Consider the following 20,511-nt stretch of genomic DNA (forward strand, 5'->3'; position numbering starts at 1 on the left):
AAAGTCACACGGCAATGTGCAACCAGAGCAATTTACACCAGCATCACCTACAGCAAAATCTCAACCTCTGGTGTCTCTGGTTCCCACATCTGCACATTCAGACGTGCTCGCTCCGAGAAGCTCTTTCAGACATTTCAGGGGAAGGTACAATGTACACGAACATGATTATTAATTATTATTTCATTTACTACTGCAGCTGCTCCAGAGCAGAGATTTGCAGGCGGACTCTGGTGAGAACCCGTTCCTGTCTGTACAGATGCTCCCGTTATCAGCTGTAGAAATATGATTTATTCATAGTTTTAATTTCCCAGTGGCCCTCTAGAAACCAGCCATTTTCAGGAAATCTGTATTAGAATAAATAACATACGTTTTCTGCAGCAACAAGTGCTACTATCAAAGGGAGGAAGGGCACCAACGGTGCATCTAGTGAGAGGCACAGATCTAGTACCATATACATGTGTATGTGGATAGGTATAGCCTGTACATTCTGCTTGGTTACACTCTGTGTATATGGAGGTACATAGGTGTGTGCAAACACACACACACATTCCTAGATCCCCAGGCCCAGCTGAGCTCAATTCAACACTCTTGAATTATGCCCCTCTGTAGCAACCTCCAGAGGACTACTCCAGCAATTGGAACATTAGCCATGCCACCTTACTGCCTCATTCCTACCTAAGGGGGCAGGAAGGACTGGTGTAGTACCAGTTACACCAGTCCTACACCATCTAGAGATTGCTCTCCTCTATGAAAGCCTTAGGGAGCAGGCTCAGCTGGCTTTGTGACTGCAGACCTGTGTAAATTATCCACAGTGAGGCCTGGAGGAGGCCAAGATCTATCTAATATCACAGCACACACACACACACAAAGTGTCAAATGTTTATGTTTCTGGAGGAGATATATGATGGTACCTTGTCTTATAAAGGTTTTATTGGCTTGAGTTAGGGATGATGAGTTATGCAGGTCATCTCAAATTCATGTCAATAAAATCCCTCGTCATCCTGTGCTCTGTATATGCAATGTGTGATAAAGGAAATAAGCCTCTTACAGAAATGTTTTGTAGAGCCTTTAAACCTTTTATTGGTACTATTTTTCGTATCCCTCCACCTCTAGAGCCAGGCACCTTTAGTACATTAAGTTCTCAGCTGGTGAGGAAAATTATAACTGATCCATTTCAGAAACCTCTCAAAATGACCTAAAATAGCTTTTCTATATATAAATATGCCATGATTTTAATGGCCATTATCTCACGGCCCTCAGGGCCAGGAAAAGCTACTGTCGATCATTTTTAGCGGTTTCTCAAATGGATTGGTTACGTTTTTTTCCCTGCTCAGTGGGACTCGAAGTACGAAGACTTTGTGGCTTTACAGATGGAGTGAGACAGAAATCTGCTAGTCGATCCATGTATCTACACAGGACCTTATTCTCCATTGCGTTGCATCGCATGGAATTGGTCTTTTCACACCAGCGCCACCAAAGCAGAATGGGAGCATTTCACACTCCCGTTGCGCAGGCGCGAGGGACTATGCAAGACGCAGGGCAGTGGATACAGCAGCCCAAGCCCCGTAGAATTGTTTTATGGGTGAACCGTGTCACAAGTGGAATGCTGCGTCTGACAGCCCCATATGGGACGGGTTCATTTAGGATGATCGGCACAAATGACTGGTGGTTCCATCACCTGTGAGGGCTTTGCCTCATCCAAATTCATGTTGACAGCATATTTAGTTGACAGTACTCCAACATCTGTAAGCTCACAGCGTGGTCCAGTGGATAGTGAGGTGCTTTAGGAGTGAGGCGACCTGAGGTCTGACCTCAGCTCTGCCACTGAAGTGTTCTGTGACCTTGGTCAAGTCACTTCTCTGTAAAACTGGGACAATACTGCTTCCTTTGTGTTCCCTGATCTATTTATAATCTAAGCTGTACGGGGGGCAGGGCCTGCCCCTTATGGCAGCACCTAGCACAATGAGGCCTGTAAGTATTACTCTCATACAAATAATAGGGAATTTGGTTTATGCTGGATATTTTAAAGACAAGTAAGATTTTAATGTTGTAGAGTTTTTCAACAGTGAATTCCTACCGTGCCCCATCAGATAATGGTGCATATGGCAGGGCATTGCGGTACTGGCTTTCTAGCTGGCTTGGACTGTCTGTCCTTTGCAGCATGGGAGAGATGCTGCCATCTAGACAGCAAATCACCTGGACAAGTAACTCACAGAGAAGGGGTGAGCACAGCAAGCCTTTGATTAGCGAATCCCCTGGGAAAAGGCAGGAAGGAAATGCTAACTGGCCTGAACTCATCCCTGGTGTAACTGAGATGACTCCACTGGAGTTATAGCAGGGATGAATTTGGCTCTGTGTTTTCCGTACAAATGCCAGGCGCTCATGCGACAGGACAGGCGGATTAGAAGCAGGTGTGTGAAGCCTGAGGTGTGATACGAGAAGCGGAGACTCAGTTAAACATAGACATTGACCACGAGATTAAACCCGCAGGGGTTTTCTATGGCTTGTGGCTGGCTTTGTGACTGAGAGAGGTTGGTAAACAGACCAACAGAGCAGGAGCTGTCTGCACTGAGGCAGTAGCTAAAGATCCTCAGCTGGATTAATTTCTCCATCTCTTGGACAGGAAGCAAAGGCAGAGAAGTAAATATTTATTGCAGATTAAAGAGGGTGGAAGAGGTCAACTCCCCATATACGCCTGCTTCTGGAGGTGCCAGAGGAGGCAGCATTATAGGCTCTCCTGAAGCTAATGGGCTGGGGACTGCCCTGGTTTCTAGCCCCCGGCACCCCACTGGCTGCAGGTTGCACAGGCTGTCCCCAGGAGAGAACTGGGCCTTATGACTGGAAATAAGGACGAAAAATGGTTGGAGGAGCTGGAGAGCAGCCAGGGATGGATTTAGTGATCAGAATGTCATCAGCTACCAACCACTGAGGGGAAGGGACATGACACCAGCGACTGGATTCCGGCTTTGAGGGGATGTTTGCGTGCAGCCATGGGGTACGCAGAGGCGTCTGGAATGGGGCACGTGCCACTCCTGTTCTCTATGTTCCCATCATTTCCATTCCTGGTAGGTGGGAAACAGGAAACATTTCCTCAAACTCCCCACTTTGCTTTGCACCACCCTATCATCCTGCGAGCAGTTCCCCAAGCAACCCGTGGGACACACTGTTCTGAACCCAGCCCCTGGGGGGCTCTGCCTCAGGGGGTGACCCACGGAACTCCGGAGCCTCAGCACAGATAGTGTCTCTAACATTCCCTTGATGGCTTTGTTTCCCCCCCAGCCCCCGCCTTTCTCTCTCCAGAGGCCTGGCAGCCTGGCCCGGCTCCAGCCATAGCATTAAGGAGCCCTGTATTGATCTGGGTGTGCTGCTTTATTTTCTCTTCTTAAGAGCATGGGATGGGCTGATGAGCTCTGCCTGCTAGAGGCAAGGGGTGGGCCAGGATTTTGCTGCAGAGCTGGGGCATGCAGAGCCCTGGGGGCCCTTGGCAGCCCTACCTTGCCCTCTGGAAGTGGGGGTGGTGGCTACAGGAGAGGTAACAAGTTCACTCAGAACCATTCAATGCTGCAAATGGAAACTTCTCTGCCTGGTGTGGGGGGTCTGAACATATCAACAGATGTACTGCCACAGACCAGAGTGCCACCTGATCCAATATCCCTCCTCCTGCTGCTCCACCACGGACCGGTGTTCCACCTGACCCGGTATCCCTCCTCCTGCCACGCCACCACGGACCGGTGCTCTGCCTGACCCAGTATCCCTCCTCCTGCCGCTCCACCACAGACCGGTGCTCCACCTGACCCGGTATCCCTCCTCCTGGTGCTCCACCACAGACCAGCGCTCCACCTGACCCGGTATCCCTCCTCCTGCCACGGTCCGGTGCTCCACCTGACCCGGTATCCCTCCTCCTGCCACGGTCCGGTGCTCCACCTGACCCGGTATCCCTCCTCCTGCCGTGGACCGGTGCTCCACCTGACCCGGTATCCCTCCTCCTGCCGTGGACCGGTGCTCCACCTGACCCGGTATCCCTCCTCCTGCCACGCCGCCACGGACTGGTGCTCTGCCTGACCCAGTATCCCTCCTCCTGGTGCTTCACCACAGACCGGCACTCCACCCGACCTGGTATCCCTCCTCCTGCCGCTCCACCACAGACTGGCGCTCCGCCTGACCCGGTATCCCTCCTCCTGCCAGACCGCCACGGACCAGTGCTCCACCTGACCTGGTATCCCTCCTCCTGGCACTCCACCACAGACAGGCGCTCCACCTGGCCCAGTATCCCTCCTCCTGGCGCTCCACCACAGACCAGCGCTCCACCTGACCCGGTATCCATCCTCCTGCCACGGACTGGCGCTCCACCTGACCTGGTATCCCTCCTCCTGCCACGCCGCCACGGACCGGTGCTCTGCCTGACCCAGTATCCCTCCTTCTGGCGCTCCACCACAGACTGATGCTCCACCCAACCTGGTATCCCTCCTCCTGCCGCTCCACCACAGACGGCGCTCCACCTAGCCCAGTATCCCTCCTCCTGCCACGCTGCCACGGACCGGTGCTCCACCTGGCCCAGTATCCCTCCTCCTGCCACGCCGCCACAGACCGGTGCTCTGCCTGATCCTGTATCCCTCCTCCTTCCACGCCGCTACGGACCCGTGCTCTGCCTGACCCGGTATCCCTCTTCCTGGCACTCTACCACAGACCAGCGCTCCGCCTGACCCGGTATCCATCCTCCTGCCACACCGCCACAGACTGGCCACCTGACCTGATATGCCTCCTCCTGGCGCTCCACCACAGACTGGTGTTACACCGACAGACCCTGGTCGTTGGCAGGCGGGATCGAACCTGCGGCCTCTGGAGTTTAGTGCATGAGCTAAAAGCCAACTGCCTGTAGAGCAGACTCATTAATCTCTGTCTCAGTGGTCTCGGTGCTACTAGATAGGACAGAACACCACACCCAGAAGGTGAGTGGGTGACATACTTCCGCAAGTGGAGGAAGCGCGTCCCGCGCGTCAGACTTCCCAGCTGAAATCCTGGATGAGCCCCAACTTGTGACACCGACAGACCCGGGTTATTGGTGAGCGGGATTGAACAGGGGACCTCTGGAGCTAAATGCATGAGCCACTACAGCATGAGCTGAAAGCCATACGGCTGTTAGCTAAGGCTCTAGAACAGACTCATTAATCTCTCTCTCTCTCTCTCTCTCTCTCTCTCTCTCGGATGCCACTAGATGGGACAGAACACCGCATCCAGGAGGTGTGTGGGTTACAGCGGTGCTCCACCTGGCCTGGTATCCCTCCTCCTGATGCTCCACCATGGACCAGCGCTCCGCCTGACTCGATATCCATCCTCCTGGCATGCTGCCATGGACTGGTGCTCCATCTAGTCCAGTCTCCTTATCTCTTTTAATGTTGGATACTTCAGAAGGAGGCATGACCTCTCCTCACCTCAAACACACACACTGCACCTCATTGTCCTTGATTCCATCATAGGAGGGGCATACCTCTGGCCACGGCCTTCCCTGACACAGGCGGGTCAGTTGCCCCTGTAATTTTATCCTAGCTGGCATTACTGACAATACTTATTTCAATCCACGCAAGTGTCATATGATGCTGTAGACTCTGCTTCTTGCCTTTTCATCCCAAGTGCTTTACAAAGGAGGTCACCATGGTTATTATCATCATTTTACAGGTGGGGAAACTGAGGCACAAGAGGCTGAAGCAATTTGCCCAAGGTCACCCGGTAGCTCAGTGGCAGAGCCAGGAATAGATCCCAGATCTTCTGAGTCCTAGTTCAGTGCTCTATCCACTGGGTCATTCTGCTGTCTTAAACACTGAGCTTTCTGGGACAGACAGGAGTTCAAAGAGGGGCAGCTCTCTGTAATATTCAGGCCAGTGTACACTTTGCTTCCTTCCCAGATATCAGAAAAGGCAGTACACCGGCACAATGTGCAGCCACAGTGTTTCATATGGAAATGTGCCTTTGGTTGCACAGATGGGTTACCGGCCTCATTTCATTGTCTTTGACTTGAGTCTCTTTTGCTCTCTGAGTTTGCCAAAAATACCACCTGCTGCCAAGCCCAGAGGACATTCCAAAAGTTTGTTGCTCTTCCCCTTGCTTAAAAACAGGAAAAAAGTCTTATCTGCTGTATTAAGGTATTTGCGTAAATTCAGCCATGCACACTCTGTGCTGTCAGCAGGGGATATGCAGAGAAAGTCACATGGGCTCTCATTTCCCCAGCTTCACATGTGGATCTATTTTTATTTCCCTGGTAACAGAACTCCCAAGCCCATGACAGATGATAATTTATGCCAGCAAATTTAAAACGGACGAAAGGAAGTGCTTTGTCACACAACACACCATTAGCCTATGGAACTCATTGCCACAGTATCCTACAGAGGCCAAGAGCTGAGCAGGATTCAGAGGAGGATTGGGCATGTGAAACACAAAGATCGCCGGAATGTTATAGTAATGATTTTTTAAAAAATTAACAAACATTTTGAACACAGAACATAACCCTTCCTGGCTCAGGGCATGAGCTGACCTCTAAATTATGAGGGTTTTGGAGGAAATGTGCCATGCAGGGGTCTACCACCTTCCTTTGAAGCAGATGGCACTGAGTACCGCTGGTAGCAAGATACTGGACTAGATGGACCTGAGATCTAAGATAGTCTGGCAATATCTGTCTGTCTATCTAACCAACCCTATCCACATCTCTCCCTCTCCTTCCATCCCCCATACACATCTGTCTATCTGTCTATCCCCATACCCAGTGGGGAGCTGGAGCCGGTTGTTACCGGTTCGCTAGAACCGGTTGTTAAGTTTAGAAGCCCTTTTAGAGCCGGTGGTTCCGCCAGGGAGAACCGGTTCTAAAAGGGCTTCTAAATTTACCCGGCCAAAAGTGGCACCTTAGGCGCCAACTCCACGGGTGCTCCAGCCCTGGAGCCCCCAAGGGGAAAATTTGGTGGGTGCAGAGCCCCCACCGGCAGCTCCCTGCCCCACCCCCGGAGGTGGAGTGGCGGTGAGCTGGGGCCAGGCGTGGGGCCGGGAGCTGCCGGTGGGGGCTCTGCACCCACCAATTTTCCCCGTGGGGGCTCCAGTCCCGGAGCACCCAGGGTGTCGGTGCCTAAGGCGCCATTTTTGATGTGATCAGTGGGGGGAGCGGCCGCTCCCCCTGCTCCCCCCGCAGCTACGCTACCCCACCCCTAGGAGCCAGAGGGACCTGCCGGATGCTTCCTGGGAGCCGCCCCAGGTAAGCACCACCGGGACTCCCCACCTCGCCCCCCAGCAGGTCCCTCTGGCTCTTAGAGGTGGGGTGGGCACCCACTATGGTGGCTCATGAGACCCTCCTGCCCGGTTCTGGGGGCAGTGGATGGGGAAGGGGTCCTGGCGGGGGAGGGCGTCAAGGAACATGGGGGGGTGTTGGATGGGGCAGGAGTCCCGGGGGGGCAGGGGTGGGCAACGACCCCCTCGTGGGGTGAGGAGAGAACCCGTTGTTAAGATTTTGGCAGCTCATCACTGCCCATACCCCCGTCTATCTATCTATCTATCTATCTATCTATCTATCTATCTATCTATCTATCTATCCTTTCTTCCTTCTTTGCACACAGTGCTCATGCACCTCTGTACTCGAGCAGGCAGACGGAGAGGATTTTCAAGGGGGTTGCTGTGAAGACAAACAGACTAACAATATTTGCAAGTCCTTCAAAGGCTGCCGAGTGATAATGCAGCAGCGAGGCTGTTCAGACGCCCTCTCTTCTTGCTGAAAAGCAGAACTAAAGTTCTAAGCCCAGCCTGCAAATCTCCAACCATCTTCAGGGCATGGAGGAATTAGCAAAGATTGCTGGTAGCTGGATCCAATTTACAAGGCCTGCGGCTGGGACAGAGGAGATAAATAGTCTTCAGATAGGCTAATTAAAGTCTCGTTAAAGATTAATTAATGATATTTGCAGGCCAGGCAACCTTCCAGGGTGGTGCAGGTAGCATGCGGGCCTCTCCATGAGGCCGTGAGCCGAGGATGAATTCTTGGCAAAAGATCCCTCTGTGCTGTCTCTGCAAGGGAGGCGCGGGGCGATTTCACGCTGTATCCGGCTCCGGACAGGGTCCCACGTGCCGGGCACATTTCTGGTGCTGTCTCTGCATACCGAGAATTTAGCTGGGCCCTTTGCTTTTCCTAAGTGGCGGATGTCCCCTGCCACTCTACCTCTCCCCCCCACCAGGAACAAATACCCCAAGGAAGAACTGCAGGTTGCACGCGAATGCTGGTGAGTCAGAAGCCTAGTGTGAGGAGCGGCTGGGTGGAAAGGCTGCTGAGCAGTGCATAAGCTTGTCCTTTCGGAGCAGCGGCTCTAGCCTTTGACTGCCTCTACAGGCCTGGGAAGGGAGGTAGGGCGCGGATCGAGTCAAAGCCAAAGGGCTGCAGAGGATGCTTGTAATGAGAAGGGCAGGAGCCAGTGTTGGGGTGGAGACAGAGGAGACGGCTGGAATCAGCTTCTTCGTATGAATAATGGATCCTAAACATCCTCGCTGCAGGGGGGGAAAGCCAGAGCACCCCCATCCCTGATACCCCAAACATCTGTGCTCTGAGCCCATCATTGTGTGTCCCCCAGCTCAGCCCCTGGATTCTGCCAGTCTCTGGGCTCTGCTCCATCACTGCACACACCCCCTGCAGCGGGCGCTGCCAGCCCCCTGGTACCCCAGTCTCTAGGGCTTCCCCGCCCTCTTTCAGAACTCCATGTATTTGATTTTTCTCCGTCGAATGCCGTGGGCCGTGTGCTGGTGGCACCCAAGTAACAGTGTTCTGATGAGCTACTACCACCATGTGGTAGCTCTGAGATACAACAGGCTGGTCCTCAGCCCCCCTCGCCCCTTCTTCCTTAAGCGCTTCATCAGGTGGGTACTTAGGGGCCACATGTTTTTAGCCTGGTGGTTGTTTCCAGCTCCCGTGGGATTCTGAGAAAGATGGCCTGCGACCGTAGTGCCAACGGTCTGCGGCTGCGTGGGTTCTAAGTGCTCGCTCCACAGGCAGCGAAGGGGTTAAGGGGCTGGCAGGAGAGGTGGGGAATTCGGCATCGTCTCTGGCCTTGCGATGATCTGAACTGGTTTTCTGCAAAGGGTCTGCTTGAATTATTTAACCGTGGGGCTCATTGCCCAGATTCTGGCCTTCTTCTGTTGTCTGAGGGCTGAAATAGCCATCCGGAGAGACACACGCCTTATACCAAAGCAGGTTTCTTCTCCCTCTCCATCCTCCTCAGTGCTTTGGCCAAGGTCTGTGCCATGCTGAGGGGCTGCTTTCTCCCAACAGACACAACGCCCCGAAGACCAGGGGGAAGGATGGCCTCGGGACTGCAAGTAGGGAGACCTAGTTAGTGTCCTCAGGCAAGCCGCTGCAGCTCCTTGTGCCTCAGTTTCTCTCTCTCTCTTTGGCTGGAAGTGGCTACACAGGAGGGCAAATTCTTCTTCTCCCTGGGAGAATGTCAGTGGCATCCACAGCAGCTCTGGTTTGCAATGCAGACTCCCAGCCTGGAGCATGTGGAAAGCCACCCCAGCTGTCACTGGAGCGGGCGCAGGCTGGTCTCTTCCCCGGAGCGTTTTCTGCACACCGGACTGGGCACAGTGAGCGATTTGCTCGCGGGGGGGATGGGGAGTTTCACCCTCTGGAAAGAAAGAGCCATTGGCGGCTTGGTTTAATGTATCTGGAGCTGCTTGCTGTGCCTCTCGCTGCTCAGTGTGAGCAAAACGGTCTCCAGCGGCTGCGCACCCAGGAGACCCAGCCTTTGCTCAGCTGGGCGATGTACCAGGAGCCAACAGCTCTCCTGGGTTATCATGGTTAGTTATTATCTACAGAGAGGCTGAAATGTGTGTGCTCATAAACCCGTCCTGCCAGGCTGGTGATGTCCTGTGCAATGCTGGTGCTTTCGTGAAGCTCTGCCAGTCTGCGGGCTCTGTGCATATGGCGTGGCGAGGCCTCCAGGGACGGGATGGGGAGGCAGGAGCGGCTCTCGCCACGTTCGTCACCCGTCTCGGCATCCCACCAGGCTGAGCTGCCACGTTCCCCCGTCCAGACCCAGAGAAGGGGTGTCGGCCTCCCTGTGAATTCAGGGCCCTGTTCACACCTGCAGACCACGGGCGCCGAGTCCGGAGCACCCACCGGGAAAAATTAGCAGGTGCTCGGCAGCCACCGGCAGCCAAGCTCCTCCTGCCCCCGCCTCGCCTCCCCCTCTGCCCCCCCAAGCACGCTGCATCCCCGCTTCTCCCCCTCCCTCCCAGGGCTTCCCGCCGCCCCCACCTAAAAGCTGTTTGGTGAGGTTTAGGACTTTCCCAGCGGGAGGGGGAGGAGCGGGGATGCAGCGCGCTCAGGGGAGGAGGCAGAGAAGGGGCGGGGACTTGGGGGAAGGAGTGGAATGGGGGCGGTGCAGGGGCGGGAAGAGGCAGGATGGGGCGGGGCCAGGGCAGGGGGTGGAGCACCCACTGGGCAGAAGGGAAGTCGTCGTCTATGCTGCAGACTCCACCTTGCAGGGCACGGCGCACACCCATGAGAATCAGGAGCATCCCAGGATGGGAGTTGACCACAAAGGGAGATGGGTCTGGCCAGATTTCCCCATGGGTGAGATCAAATCAACACCCACAGCCTCTTCGCAGGCACTCTGCGGACTGGAGGTCCCACCAGGATTCCTGTCTGTCCATCAGTCCCCATCCCTAAAGTGACTGAACACCTCCTGAACTGTGTAAACTAGAAATGACGAGAGCCTTTCCCCCTCCTCTGTCTCTCACCGGGAGGCGGTAGAGCTCCATGGGTGTAGAAGGCTTGTGACTCACATGACTGGAGTACTGTCATGGATGGTTATAAACTGTTCAGGAAGGACAGGCAGGGCAGAAAAGGTGGGGGAGTAGCACTGTATGTAAGGGAGCAGTATGACTGCTCAGAGCTCCGGTACGAAACTGCAGAAAAACCTGAGTGTCTCTGGATTAAGTTTAGAAGTGTGAGCAACAGGAGTGATGTAGTGGTGGGAGTCTGCTATGGACCACCGGCCCAGGGGGATGAGGTGGATGAGGCTTTCTTCCGGCAGCTCGCGGAAGCTACTAGATCGCATGCCCTGGTTCTCATGGGTGACTTTAATTTTCCTGATATCTGCTGGGAGAGCAATACAGCGGTGCATAGACAATCCAGGAAGTTTTTGGAAAGCGTAGGGGACAATTTCCTGGTGCAAGTGCTAGAGGAGCCAACTAGGGGGGCGCTTTTCTTGACCTGCTGCTCACAAACCGGGTAGAATTAGTGGGGGAAGCAAAAGTGGATGGGAATCTGGGAGGCAGTGACCATGAGTTGGTTGAGTTCAGGATCCTGACACAGGGAAGAAAGGTAAGCAGCAGGATACGGACCCTGGACTTCAGGAAAGCAGACTTCGACTCCCTCAGGGAACGGATGGGTAGGATCCCCTGGGGGACTAACATGAAGGGGAAAGGAGTCCAGGAGAGCTGGCTATATTTCAAGGAATCCCTGTTGAGGTTACAGGGACAAACCATCCCGATGTGTCGAAAGAATAGTAAATATGGCAGGCGACCAGCTTGGCTTAACGGTGAAATCCTAGCGGATCTTAAGCATAAAAAAGAAGCTTACAAGAAGTGGAAGGCTGGACATATGACCAGGGAGGAGTATAAAAATATTGCTCGGGCATGTAGGAATGAAATCAGGAGGGCCAAATTGCACCTGGAGCTGCAGCTAGCGAGAGATGTTACGAGTAACAAGAAGGGTTTCTTCAGGTATGTTGGCAACAAGAAGAAAGCCAAGGAAAGTGTGGGCCCCTTACTGAATGAGGGAGGCAACCTAGTGACAGAGGATGTGGAAAAAGCTAATGTACTCAATGCTTTTTTTGCCTCTGTCTTCACGAACAAGGTCAGCTCCCAGACTGCTGTGCTGGGCATCACAACATGGGGAATAGATGGCCAGCCCTCAGTGGAGAAAGAGGTGGTTAGGGACTATTTAGAAAAGGTGGACGTGCACAAGTCCATGGGGCCGGACGAGTTGCATCCGAGAGTGCTGAAGGAATTGGCGGCTGTGATTGCAGAGCCATTGGCCATTATCTTTGAAAACTCGTGGCGAACGGGGGAAGTCCCGGATGACTGGAAAAAGGCTAATGTAGTGCCAATCTTTAAAAAAGGGAAGAAGGAGGATCCTGGGAACTACAGGCCAGTCAGCCTCACCTCAGTCCCCGGAAAAATCATGGAGCAGGTCCTCAAAGAATCAATCCTGAAGCACTTACATGAGAGGAAAGTGATCAGGAACAGTCAGCATGGATTCACCAAGGGAAGGTCATGCCTGACTAATCTAATTGCCTTCTATGATGAGATTACTGGTTCTGTGGATGAAGGGAAAGCAGTGGATGTATTGTATCTTGACTTTAGCAAAGCTTTTGACACTGTATCCCACAGTATTCTTGTCAGCAAGTTAAAGAAGTATGGGCTGGATGAATGCACTATAAGGTGGGTAGAAAGTTGGCTAGATTGTCGGGCTCAACGGGTAGTGATCAATGGCTCCATGTCTAGTTGGCAGCCGTTGTCAAGTGGAGTGCCCCAGGGGTCGGTCCTGGGGCCGGTTTTGTTCAATATCTTCATAAATGATCTGGAGGATGGTGTAGATTGCACTCTCAGCAAATTTGCGGATGATACTAAACTGGGAGAGGTGGTAGATATGCTGGAGGGCAGGGATAGAATACAGAGGGACCTAGACAAATTGGAGGATTGGGCCAAAAGAAATCTGATGAGGTTCAATAAGGATAAGTGCAGCGTCCTGCACTTAGGACGGAAGAACCCAATGCACAGCTACAGACTAGGGACTGAATGGCTAGGCAGCAGTTCTGCGGAAAAGGACCTAGGGGTGACAGTGGACGAGAAGCTGGATATGAGTCAGCAGTGTGCCCTTGTTGCCAAGAAGGCCAATGGCATTTTGGGATGTATAAGTAGGGGCATAACGAGCAGATCGAGGGACGTGATCATCCCCCTCTATTCGACATTGGTGAGGCTTCATCTGGAGTACTGTGTCCAGTTTTGGGCCCCACACTACAAGAAGGATGTGGATAAATTGGAAAGAGTCCAGCGAAGGGCAACAAAAATGATTAGGGGTCTGGAACACATGACTTATGAGGAGAGGCTGAGGGAACTGGGATTGTTTAGTCTGCGGAAGATAAGAATGAGGGGGGATTTGATAACTGCTTTCAACTACCTGAGAGGTGGTTCCAGAGAGGATGGTTCTAGACTATTCTCAGTGGTGGAAGAGGACAGGACGAGGAGTAATGGTCTCAAGTTGCAGTGGAGGAGGTTTAGGTTGGATATTAGGAAAAACTTTTTCACTAGGAGGGTGGTGAAACACTGGAATGCGTTGCCTAGGGAGGTGGTGGAATCTCCTTCTTTAGAAGTTTTTAAGGTCAGGCTTGACAAAGCCCTGGCTGGGATGATTTAATTGGGGATGGGTCCTGCTTTTGAGCAGGGGGTTGGACTAGATGACCTACTGAGGTCCCTTCCAACCCTGATATTCTATGATTCTATGATTATGATTCTATGACTGTGTTTGTGTATTTACATTGGTGCGAGTGTGCGATGATATTGCAGAGGGTTTGCGTGGGGTCCATAGTGGGAATGAGTTCCAATGCAGAGGCCTGGGGCCCATGTCCCATGCTCACGAGTCCCCCTTTGGCTTGGCAGTTCCATTGTCCCAGTGGAACGGCGCTGCCAGGGGAGATCACGATTGTCGTGGGCGAGGCATCTCTCTCATCGCTGTGACCAGTCGCACGGAGGGCTCTGAACATCATTGTTCTGGACTCTGTTTCCAAGGGGTGGCCTGAGTGGAGTGGGGTGTTGGGCTGATGTTTCTGGGAGCCCAGTGCTGACATATGCAGTGGGGTCTAACCCTGGTCAACGGCTATTTGGGAGCGATGGATGGTAGATTGAGTAGAGGCCATGTTGGCTCTTCTTCTTTGCTTATGGAAGACAGTCTTTACTCAAAGAGGGCTAGGAATTCTTCATTGTCATGCTCAGGGATATGAGCAGGACTGAGGAGATGACAAATCAGCGCTGACGTATATCAGAGACCTTCCTGACAGCAAGCTGTAGTAGATTGTGGTGTTGCTCCCCAGGGAAGAGGTGGGAGCCCCGGGGCTTGGATCTTCTAAAGGTCAACTAGACAAAGCAGTAGAAAATCTATCTATGTCTGTTTCTGTTGCAGTGGGAGCAAGTTATTGAGTGAAGTGTACATCCATGCTGGCATACCACCCAAACACCTGAGCTGTCTAGACCTGCATAGGCAGGTGCTTAGATATCAGCAAAGTGCATAGATACAGATTTTTTAGGGCCAGAAAGGACCATTATGCTCATGTACTCTGACTTTTTATTATCTGAGCGCCAAGGTGGGTGAAGTAATATCTTTCGTTGGACCAGCTTCTGCAATACAAGGTATTATCTGCCCAACCTTGTCTCTCTAATATTCTGGGACCGACGTGGCTACAGCTACACTGCTTTTATTATTTGTGGTTTCGTAGTCATGGGCCCGGCCCCCATTGTGCTAGGGATGGGTGAACTATGGTCAGACCTTTCCCATCTGAAACGTCTCTAATCCTCTGAAGAAGCCACGGCCAAGCCACAGGTCTTAGCACAGGGGAAGGGGTTCTCCTGGCCCAATGCGTACGCACATTTCTCTCTCACATGACCCGGGTTTTCTGCTGTCCTTGGTGAAACAGTTCTGCTGACCAAAGTGTTGACGCAGACTGGTCCTGACGCGTACCCTGCATTTCCCCCTGTCTTGGCCCGTTTAACTAGCCTGCATGATCCCTGACCCTCTTGTTTGCTACAGACCGTCAGCTTTTCCCTCTCTCCTAAGCTGCGTGGCCCCAGTTCCTCCCTCTCTTTAGATAGGACATGCTCTCTGTTGCTTCTGGTGCTTTCATTGTCACCTTCGGGCTCTCTCTGGTGTGCAAATCTCCCAATAATGTGAGGCAGATGGAACAACGTGCTCCCACCGGGTCCTCTGGGTCTGGCCAGAACACGCTGTCCAGAGAGGACAGTCCTTGTGCTATCCCATAGGCACAACACGGTCTCAAACACAAGTGACGGCTGCCCTGGGCACAGACAGCTGCAGACACTCTCCCTGAGAGCTTGTAACAGCACACCTGGTTCTGTATTTTGCACCACCCGCAGGTGTGTGAGGTGTGGGGATGGGAAGATGAGGTCCCTGCCCCAGAGCACTTACCATCTAATTTCAGCCATCAGGCACCAAGAGGGAAGCGGAGGTGGGGAGATGGATGAGGGTTGCAGAACTGAAACTCTGCAATTACTCAGCAAAGCTCGCTCCTCCTGGAAAGGGCATTAGCAGGGCATTAGCAGGCGGTCGTGCATGGATATAATAGTCATTGGGTGCGATGTTCCCTGGCTCTGCGCTCTCCATTAAATATGGGTGCCAGTGGGTCTCTGGGGTTTCTCACTCTGGCCCCGAAAACAGTTCAACCCCAGAACAGGTCAATGAAACTTGGGCTCCAGCAGTTTCCCCGTAGCCACCACCCTCTCTGCACGCATGCCGTCTTGGTATAACACATCAATCGCACGCATGTAGCTCAGCCTGGTGGGCTGCCCATGTTCTCAAAGCTGACGTCACAGAGCAGGAGAAGAGGAAATCCGACCACGGCAGGCGTCGCCGAGCGATGTCTTCTGGCCTGTGTTCTGCAGGAGGTCAGGCCAGAGGATTGCAGGGGCCCCTTTTGGCCTTGACCTCTGTGAATCAATTCAGTCTCATTGGAGTGTGTCACTGGCCAGTGGGTAGTGCTTGATTGTTATGTCCATTACATGAGAATAACGTCCAGCTGAGACAAGCTGGAATGTACTATCTACATGTGCGTGTGTGTGTGTGTGTGTTCTACAGAGAGGATAAGAGACCTATTATTGCTACCAGCTCAGGGAGAGCTCCTTTTGCTCATGTGTCGGAAGTTTTTGTTCTGGCAGCAGAAGCTCCAGGGTCCTAGGCCCAGCTCCCAAAGTGTGTGTGTGAGTTGCACAGCTTTAGCAGTGATAAGTTGCAGGGCTAACACACACCTCGAGTGCGTCTGCTCCGAGGATTATGCCCTCTCTAGGGGCTGGCAGCCAGCTGGTAGACACACCAATTAGGGAACCGGGTCTAGGGATGCCTCCTGTGGGTGATCTGCTGGCCAGGTTCTGATGCAGCGTAGAATCCGGCCCTCCCAAGCAATACAGGAAGCCACATGGAGGTCTTTAGAGTTAGAAGCCGGATGGCAGGGGTTGGGTTTTTTGCCTGGGCCTGTGAGGTCCTCCTGGGTCAGAGTTTCCATTGCACAATTACGGCAGTGAAATCCTCTTGCATTCAGCGCGTCCCCACCTCTCCGCGCTTCCTCCATCGCACAGACCAGAGTGATGAGGACGTCCCCATTAGTAATCTAGGTCTCTGCTTCCCGGCAGCCTCGCCCAAGGAGCCAGTGCTGATGTGTCGATCCAACAACTACCCCAAGGGATTCTACTGCAGTTGGCACCTGCCTAGTCCCACGTACATCCCCAACACCTTCAATATCACCGTCATGTAAGTGCCTGGGTCCGGGGGGGCGGGGAGGGGAGAGGTGCATCTTTGTGTGGGGCAATTTTGTCTCTGGGCTGAGGGGTAAATCTGGAATAAATCTGGAGTCGCTCCTTGGAGTGCCCCCAGGTTCACAGCACAGACACAGAGCACCTAAGAGATATCCTGGTGTTGCTGCATGTCCCAGAAATGGGCCAGCCAGCTGTGCACAGCAGTGACGTTCCGGTGACATCCAAACCAGCGTCCTGGTGCAGGATGTGACCCCTAACTGAGTCACCCCTGAGCCCATTCAGATCCTATTCCTGGGCGTCAGGGCCAGTCCACACCACCTCCTTCTCCACATGGGGAAATAGCTCCCAGCTGCTATTCACCTGCCAGCCATTCCGGTTTAAATTCATTTGTCTTGGCCAAGTGCCATCACATCGCTAGGCTTCCCCCAGCCCTCTTGGCCTGCTGGAACGCAGCTGGTGCTACAGGGGGGAGCGTCATCCATTTCCGTGTTGCTTCGGGCAATTCCTACACGATCACATAGCTACCTGCCCGCAGGAGCCCACGGAGAACTTGTGGTGGTCCCTAGACACTGCCCAAAGGACAGACTCTCCCATCACAGACAGCAGTACCACTGCCGGGATGGGCGGATGAGGGAATTGGGAAGGCAGCCCTTCAGCTCTCTGGTGCTGGTTGCTTCCTGTGAGGTGGCCACCGGCTGGCCTGTGTGAAATTAGTTCGTAATCTCCATCCTCACAGGGAGGAGTCCACTCCACTCCAAATCAGGATTAACACTGGCCCTAACCCTGCCTGCATATGGACAGGGAGCTGCTGGCTCCTCTCCGCATCCAGGTGGAGCGGGGCGCATAGGGAAGTTTGCACTGCAGCTGCCCACTGGCCTTGTTCTGTGGATGAATCAATGGGTTTCTGGCTCCAGGGCTGTCAATCAGCACAAACTCCCCTTTCCCGATGGTTTAAAGTCATGCAGGGCACGTGAGCCTGGGGCATCCCCTTTGGAAGGAGGTAACCTCTTGGGTGCTGGAGCTGGCGTGGCACCTTGTAGCCCCGAGAGGTGGGGTTGCAGCTTCGCACCGGGGTGATGGCAGGATCCAGGCAGAAGTTGTGATGGTGCACCTGAGGTCTGAGCCAAAGAGGGGGCCGCCCAGGGGAAGATGGAGGAGTGACGAGCCTCCCTAAGGCTGAGGGCAGGTCTGAGCAGAGAAGAGGCATGATAATTAAGGCCAGGCTGGAGCACAGGGATGCCAGCATGGCACCAATCCTGGGCCCCAGTGAGCCTGTCCCGCTGAGTGCTGATCCTCGGGGTAATGCCTGTTTTCTCTTCTTTTCTGGTTTTGACAGGCATGGCCCGAGAGAGTTGGTCTGTGAGAAAGACGCTTTCCCCAAAAACAGGTGTCACATCAGATATCTCCAGCTGTTCTCCACGGTGAAGTACAAGGTGACCTTGACAGTCACGAATGCCCTGGGCAGAAACGCCACCACAATCACCTTTGACGAGTTCGCCATAGGTAACTTCCCTGGCCGGCGCTGGGCTCTCAAAAGAGCCGGGCGGGCGGTTTGACTGGTTCTTAGTGTGGCACGAGGCTGCCTGTCTTAGTTCCTGGATGGTAGTGCTGGGGAGAGGTGCCCGGTTGACAGCGCTGGAACAGAGCCTTTGTTATCCACAGATTATCCAGGGCAGAGCATGGATGTGTCCTACCCATGTTCTGCAGGGACTCCCTCAAGTCAGGAGAAGGGAGTATGGTCTCCATGGTCCATATAGCCCATTGGCTCCTCTGCTATTGGAAAGAGAGTCCATGCCGACTAAAATGATGCTTCACTGAACGTTTTGCTTAGGACACGGGCTGTGACTAGGTTTTGCCAGTTTTGGTTGGACGTGTTCCTGGGGTTTTCATCCCATGACACAATCTTTAATTAAAGATTAATCTTTTAATTTCTGGAAACTCCAGGACAATCCTGGCAGGTTGGTAGCCCTAGCTGGGACCACTAGTGAGGCCACCAAACAGCTGTCCGATGACAATGCGATGTGGTCACCACAGAGCGAAGCAAGATTTGAACAGGTAGCCCCCGAGCCATCTGATTCCCAGCTTACAGCCTGGTGTGTTGCTCGTTTCCCATCTCGGGCTGCCGGGATCAAAGGCGATAACTGAGCTGTCAGAGCAGTCCCCAAAATGCACTCTCAGCTCCTTTCCACTCAGACGCAGCTTGGGGCAGGAAGCAGGCCTCCTTTGGAGCAGCGTCACTGTCCACCTCCCATTCTGAGCAGGGAGAAAGAAGTTCCCGCAGGGAACTGGTGCATGAAAAGAGGGGTTTGCTGTTTGCACCAGACTTACTCCATCCCTGTTTTCACTCATCCAGTCAGGGAGTGGAAATAATCGTGCCCCAGGTGACTCGGCTGCCCAATCACTTGCCATGAGCAACAGATGGTCACAATGAGCAATTCAGGAAAAGCCTATAGGCCGAGTTGTGTTCCCGTAAAGCGATGGATAAATAGCTCCTTTGTCTCGGGTTCCGTGTGGTTTGGTATTAGGTACCTGGAGAGAGACAGACATCTCTTAGGAGAGGGAACAGCCACCAAAACCACAGCAGAGAAGTGGGACAGGCTGTTGTTACTGAGCATGTGCACTGCGTTAGCACCTGGAGGCCTCGGTCTAGCCAGGGCCCCATCGTGCTGGGTGCTTTCCAGGCAAACAATAAAAGCCCATTCCTGCCCAGTAAATGCACAATCTTCATCTAAGGCAAGAGCTGAGTGGCAAAAGCACACAGGAGAAGGAGGATTAGCTGTGATATCATTATTATTTATGTGTATTATCCTAGCCCTTAGGAGCTCTAATCCTAGACCAGCACCCTGTTGTGCTAAGTTCTGTGTCCACAATTCATAGGTGACTCCAGCTGCCCATTCGGCAGCAATCTCAGCCAGCCACCTGCCCAGCTGTAATGTACAATGGATCCTTATTGAGCAGGCAGCTGGGATTCAGGAGCCAGTTGACCCACATGGTGGCACCTGGCCTAACCCCTCACTGGGTCGCTTGTTGCTATTCTAAATGTAATAATGGTCATAATCACATGGATGCCACAGTGTTGGGTGCCATGATAAGAGCCCAAAAAGAATGGAACCTGGATATTAGATGGGGTGGGATCTGAGTTACCCAGGAAAGAATTTTCTGTAGTATCTGGCTGGTGAATCTTGCCCATATGCTCAGACTGATTGCCATATTTGGGGTCGGGAAGGAATTTTCCTCCAGGGCAGATGGGAAGAGGCCCTAGAGGTTTTTCGCCTTTCTCTGTAGCATGGGGCATGGGTCACTTGCTGGAGGATTCTCTGCTCCTTGAAGTCTTTAAACCACGATTTGAGGACTTCAATAGCTCAGACATAGGTGAGAAGTTTTTCGCAGGAGTGGGTCAGTGAAATTCTGTGACCTGCGTTGTGCAGGAGGTCAGACTAGATGATCATAATGGTCCCTTCTGACCTTAGTATCTGTGAATCTCTAGTGTCCCTCATCTCAAGGGAACCCAAAGCCCCGTACAACCCACAGATGAATGACATCATCAGTGGTATCACACTTTCCATTTGGCTTTGATTCTGTCTGTGTAGGTCTAGAAAAGCTTTGGCTGAGTCTAGGAGCATCTCAGACTTTGTCATAACCTGCTGGATGGAGCAATTAAGATGAAACTACCACAGATATTCTTGTGTTTCTGGTTCGAGCCAAAACCAGACCCAAAAGGTAAACACAAGAATTAACCAGCTTGCCTTCGGTTTCCATCAAAATTCAAGTTTTCTTCCTTTTGAGTTGGGAGAGAAGGCTTGGGGGAAGTATGTGTTTTACCAAAATAATATTCTTTAAAAAACAATAGAGAGAAACAAGCCCAGAAACAAGTAAAATAATTTGTTGGTTTCACGAATGCACCATCAATTATTGGGCCATGGGAGCAAATAAATGATGTTCCCAGTG

The 20,511-nt window shown here is 52.9% G+C and overlaps 1 protein-coding gene across 4 annotated transcripts in view; it reads left to right on the forward strand.

The window, feature by feature from the left end:
• The window catches only part of CNTFR (ciliary neurotrophic factor receptor), a 454,874-nt gene that overhangs the window by 372,665 nt on the left and 61,698 nt on the right, over window positions 1-20,511 (forward strand). For all 4 annotated transcript variants that reach the window (XM_048850260.2, XM_048850258.2, XM_048850259.2 and 1 more), the window contains 2 exons: window positions 16,441-16,558; window positions 17,900-18,066. In XM_048850260.2, the coding sequence (XP_048706217.1) occupies window positions 16,441-16,558; window positions 17,900-18,066 (285 nt within the window). The remainder of the gene's footprint in view (window positions 1-16,440; window positions 16,559-17,899; window positions 18,067-20,511) is intronic.

This window comes from Caretta caretta, chromosome 5, assembly GCF_965140235.1.
Source record: "Caretta caretta isolate rCarCar2 chromosome 5, rCarCar1.hap1, whole genome shotgun sequence".
Classification (NCBI taxonomy): domain Eukaryota; kingdom Metazoa; phylum Chordata; order Testudines; family Cheloniidae; genus Caretta; species Caretta caretta.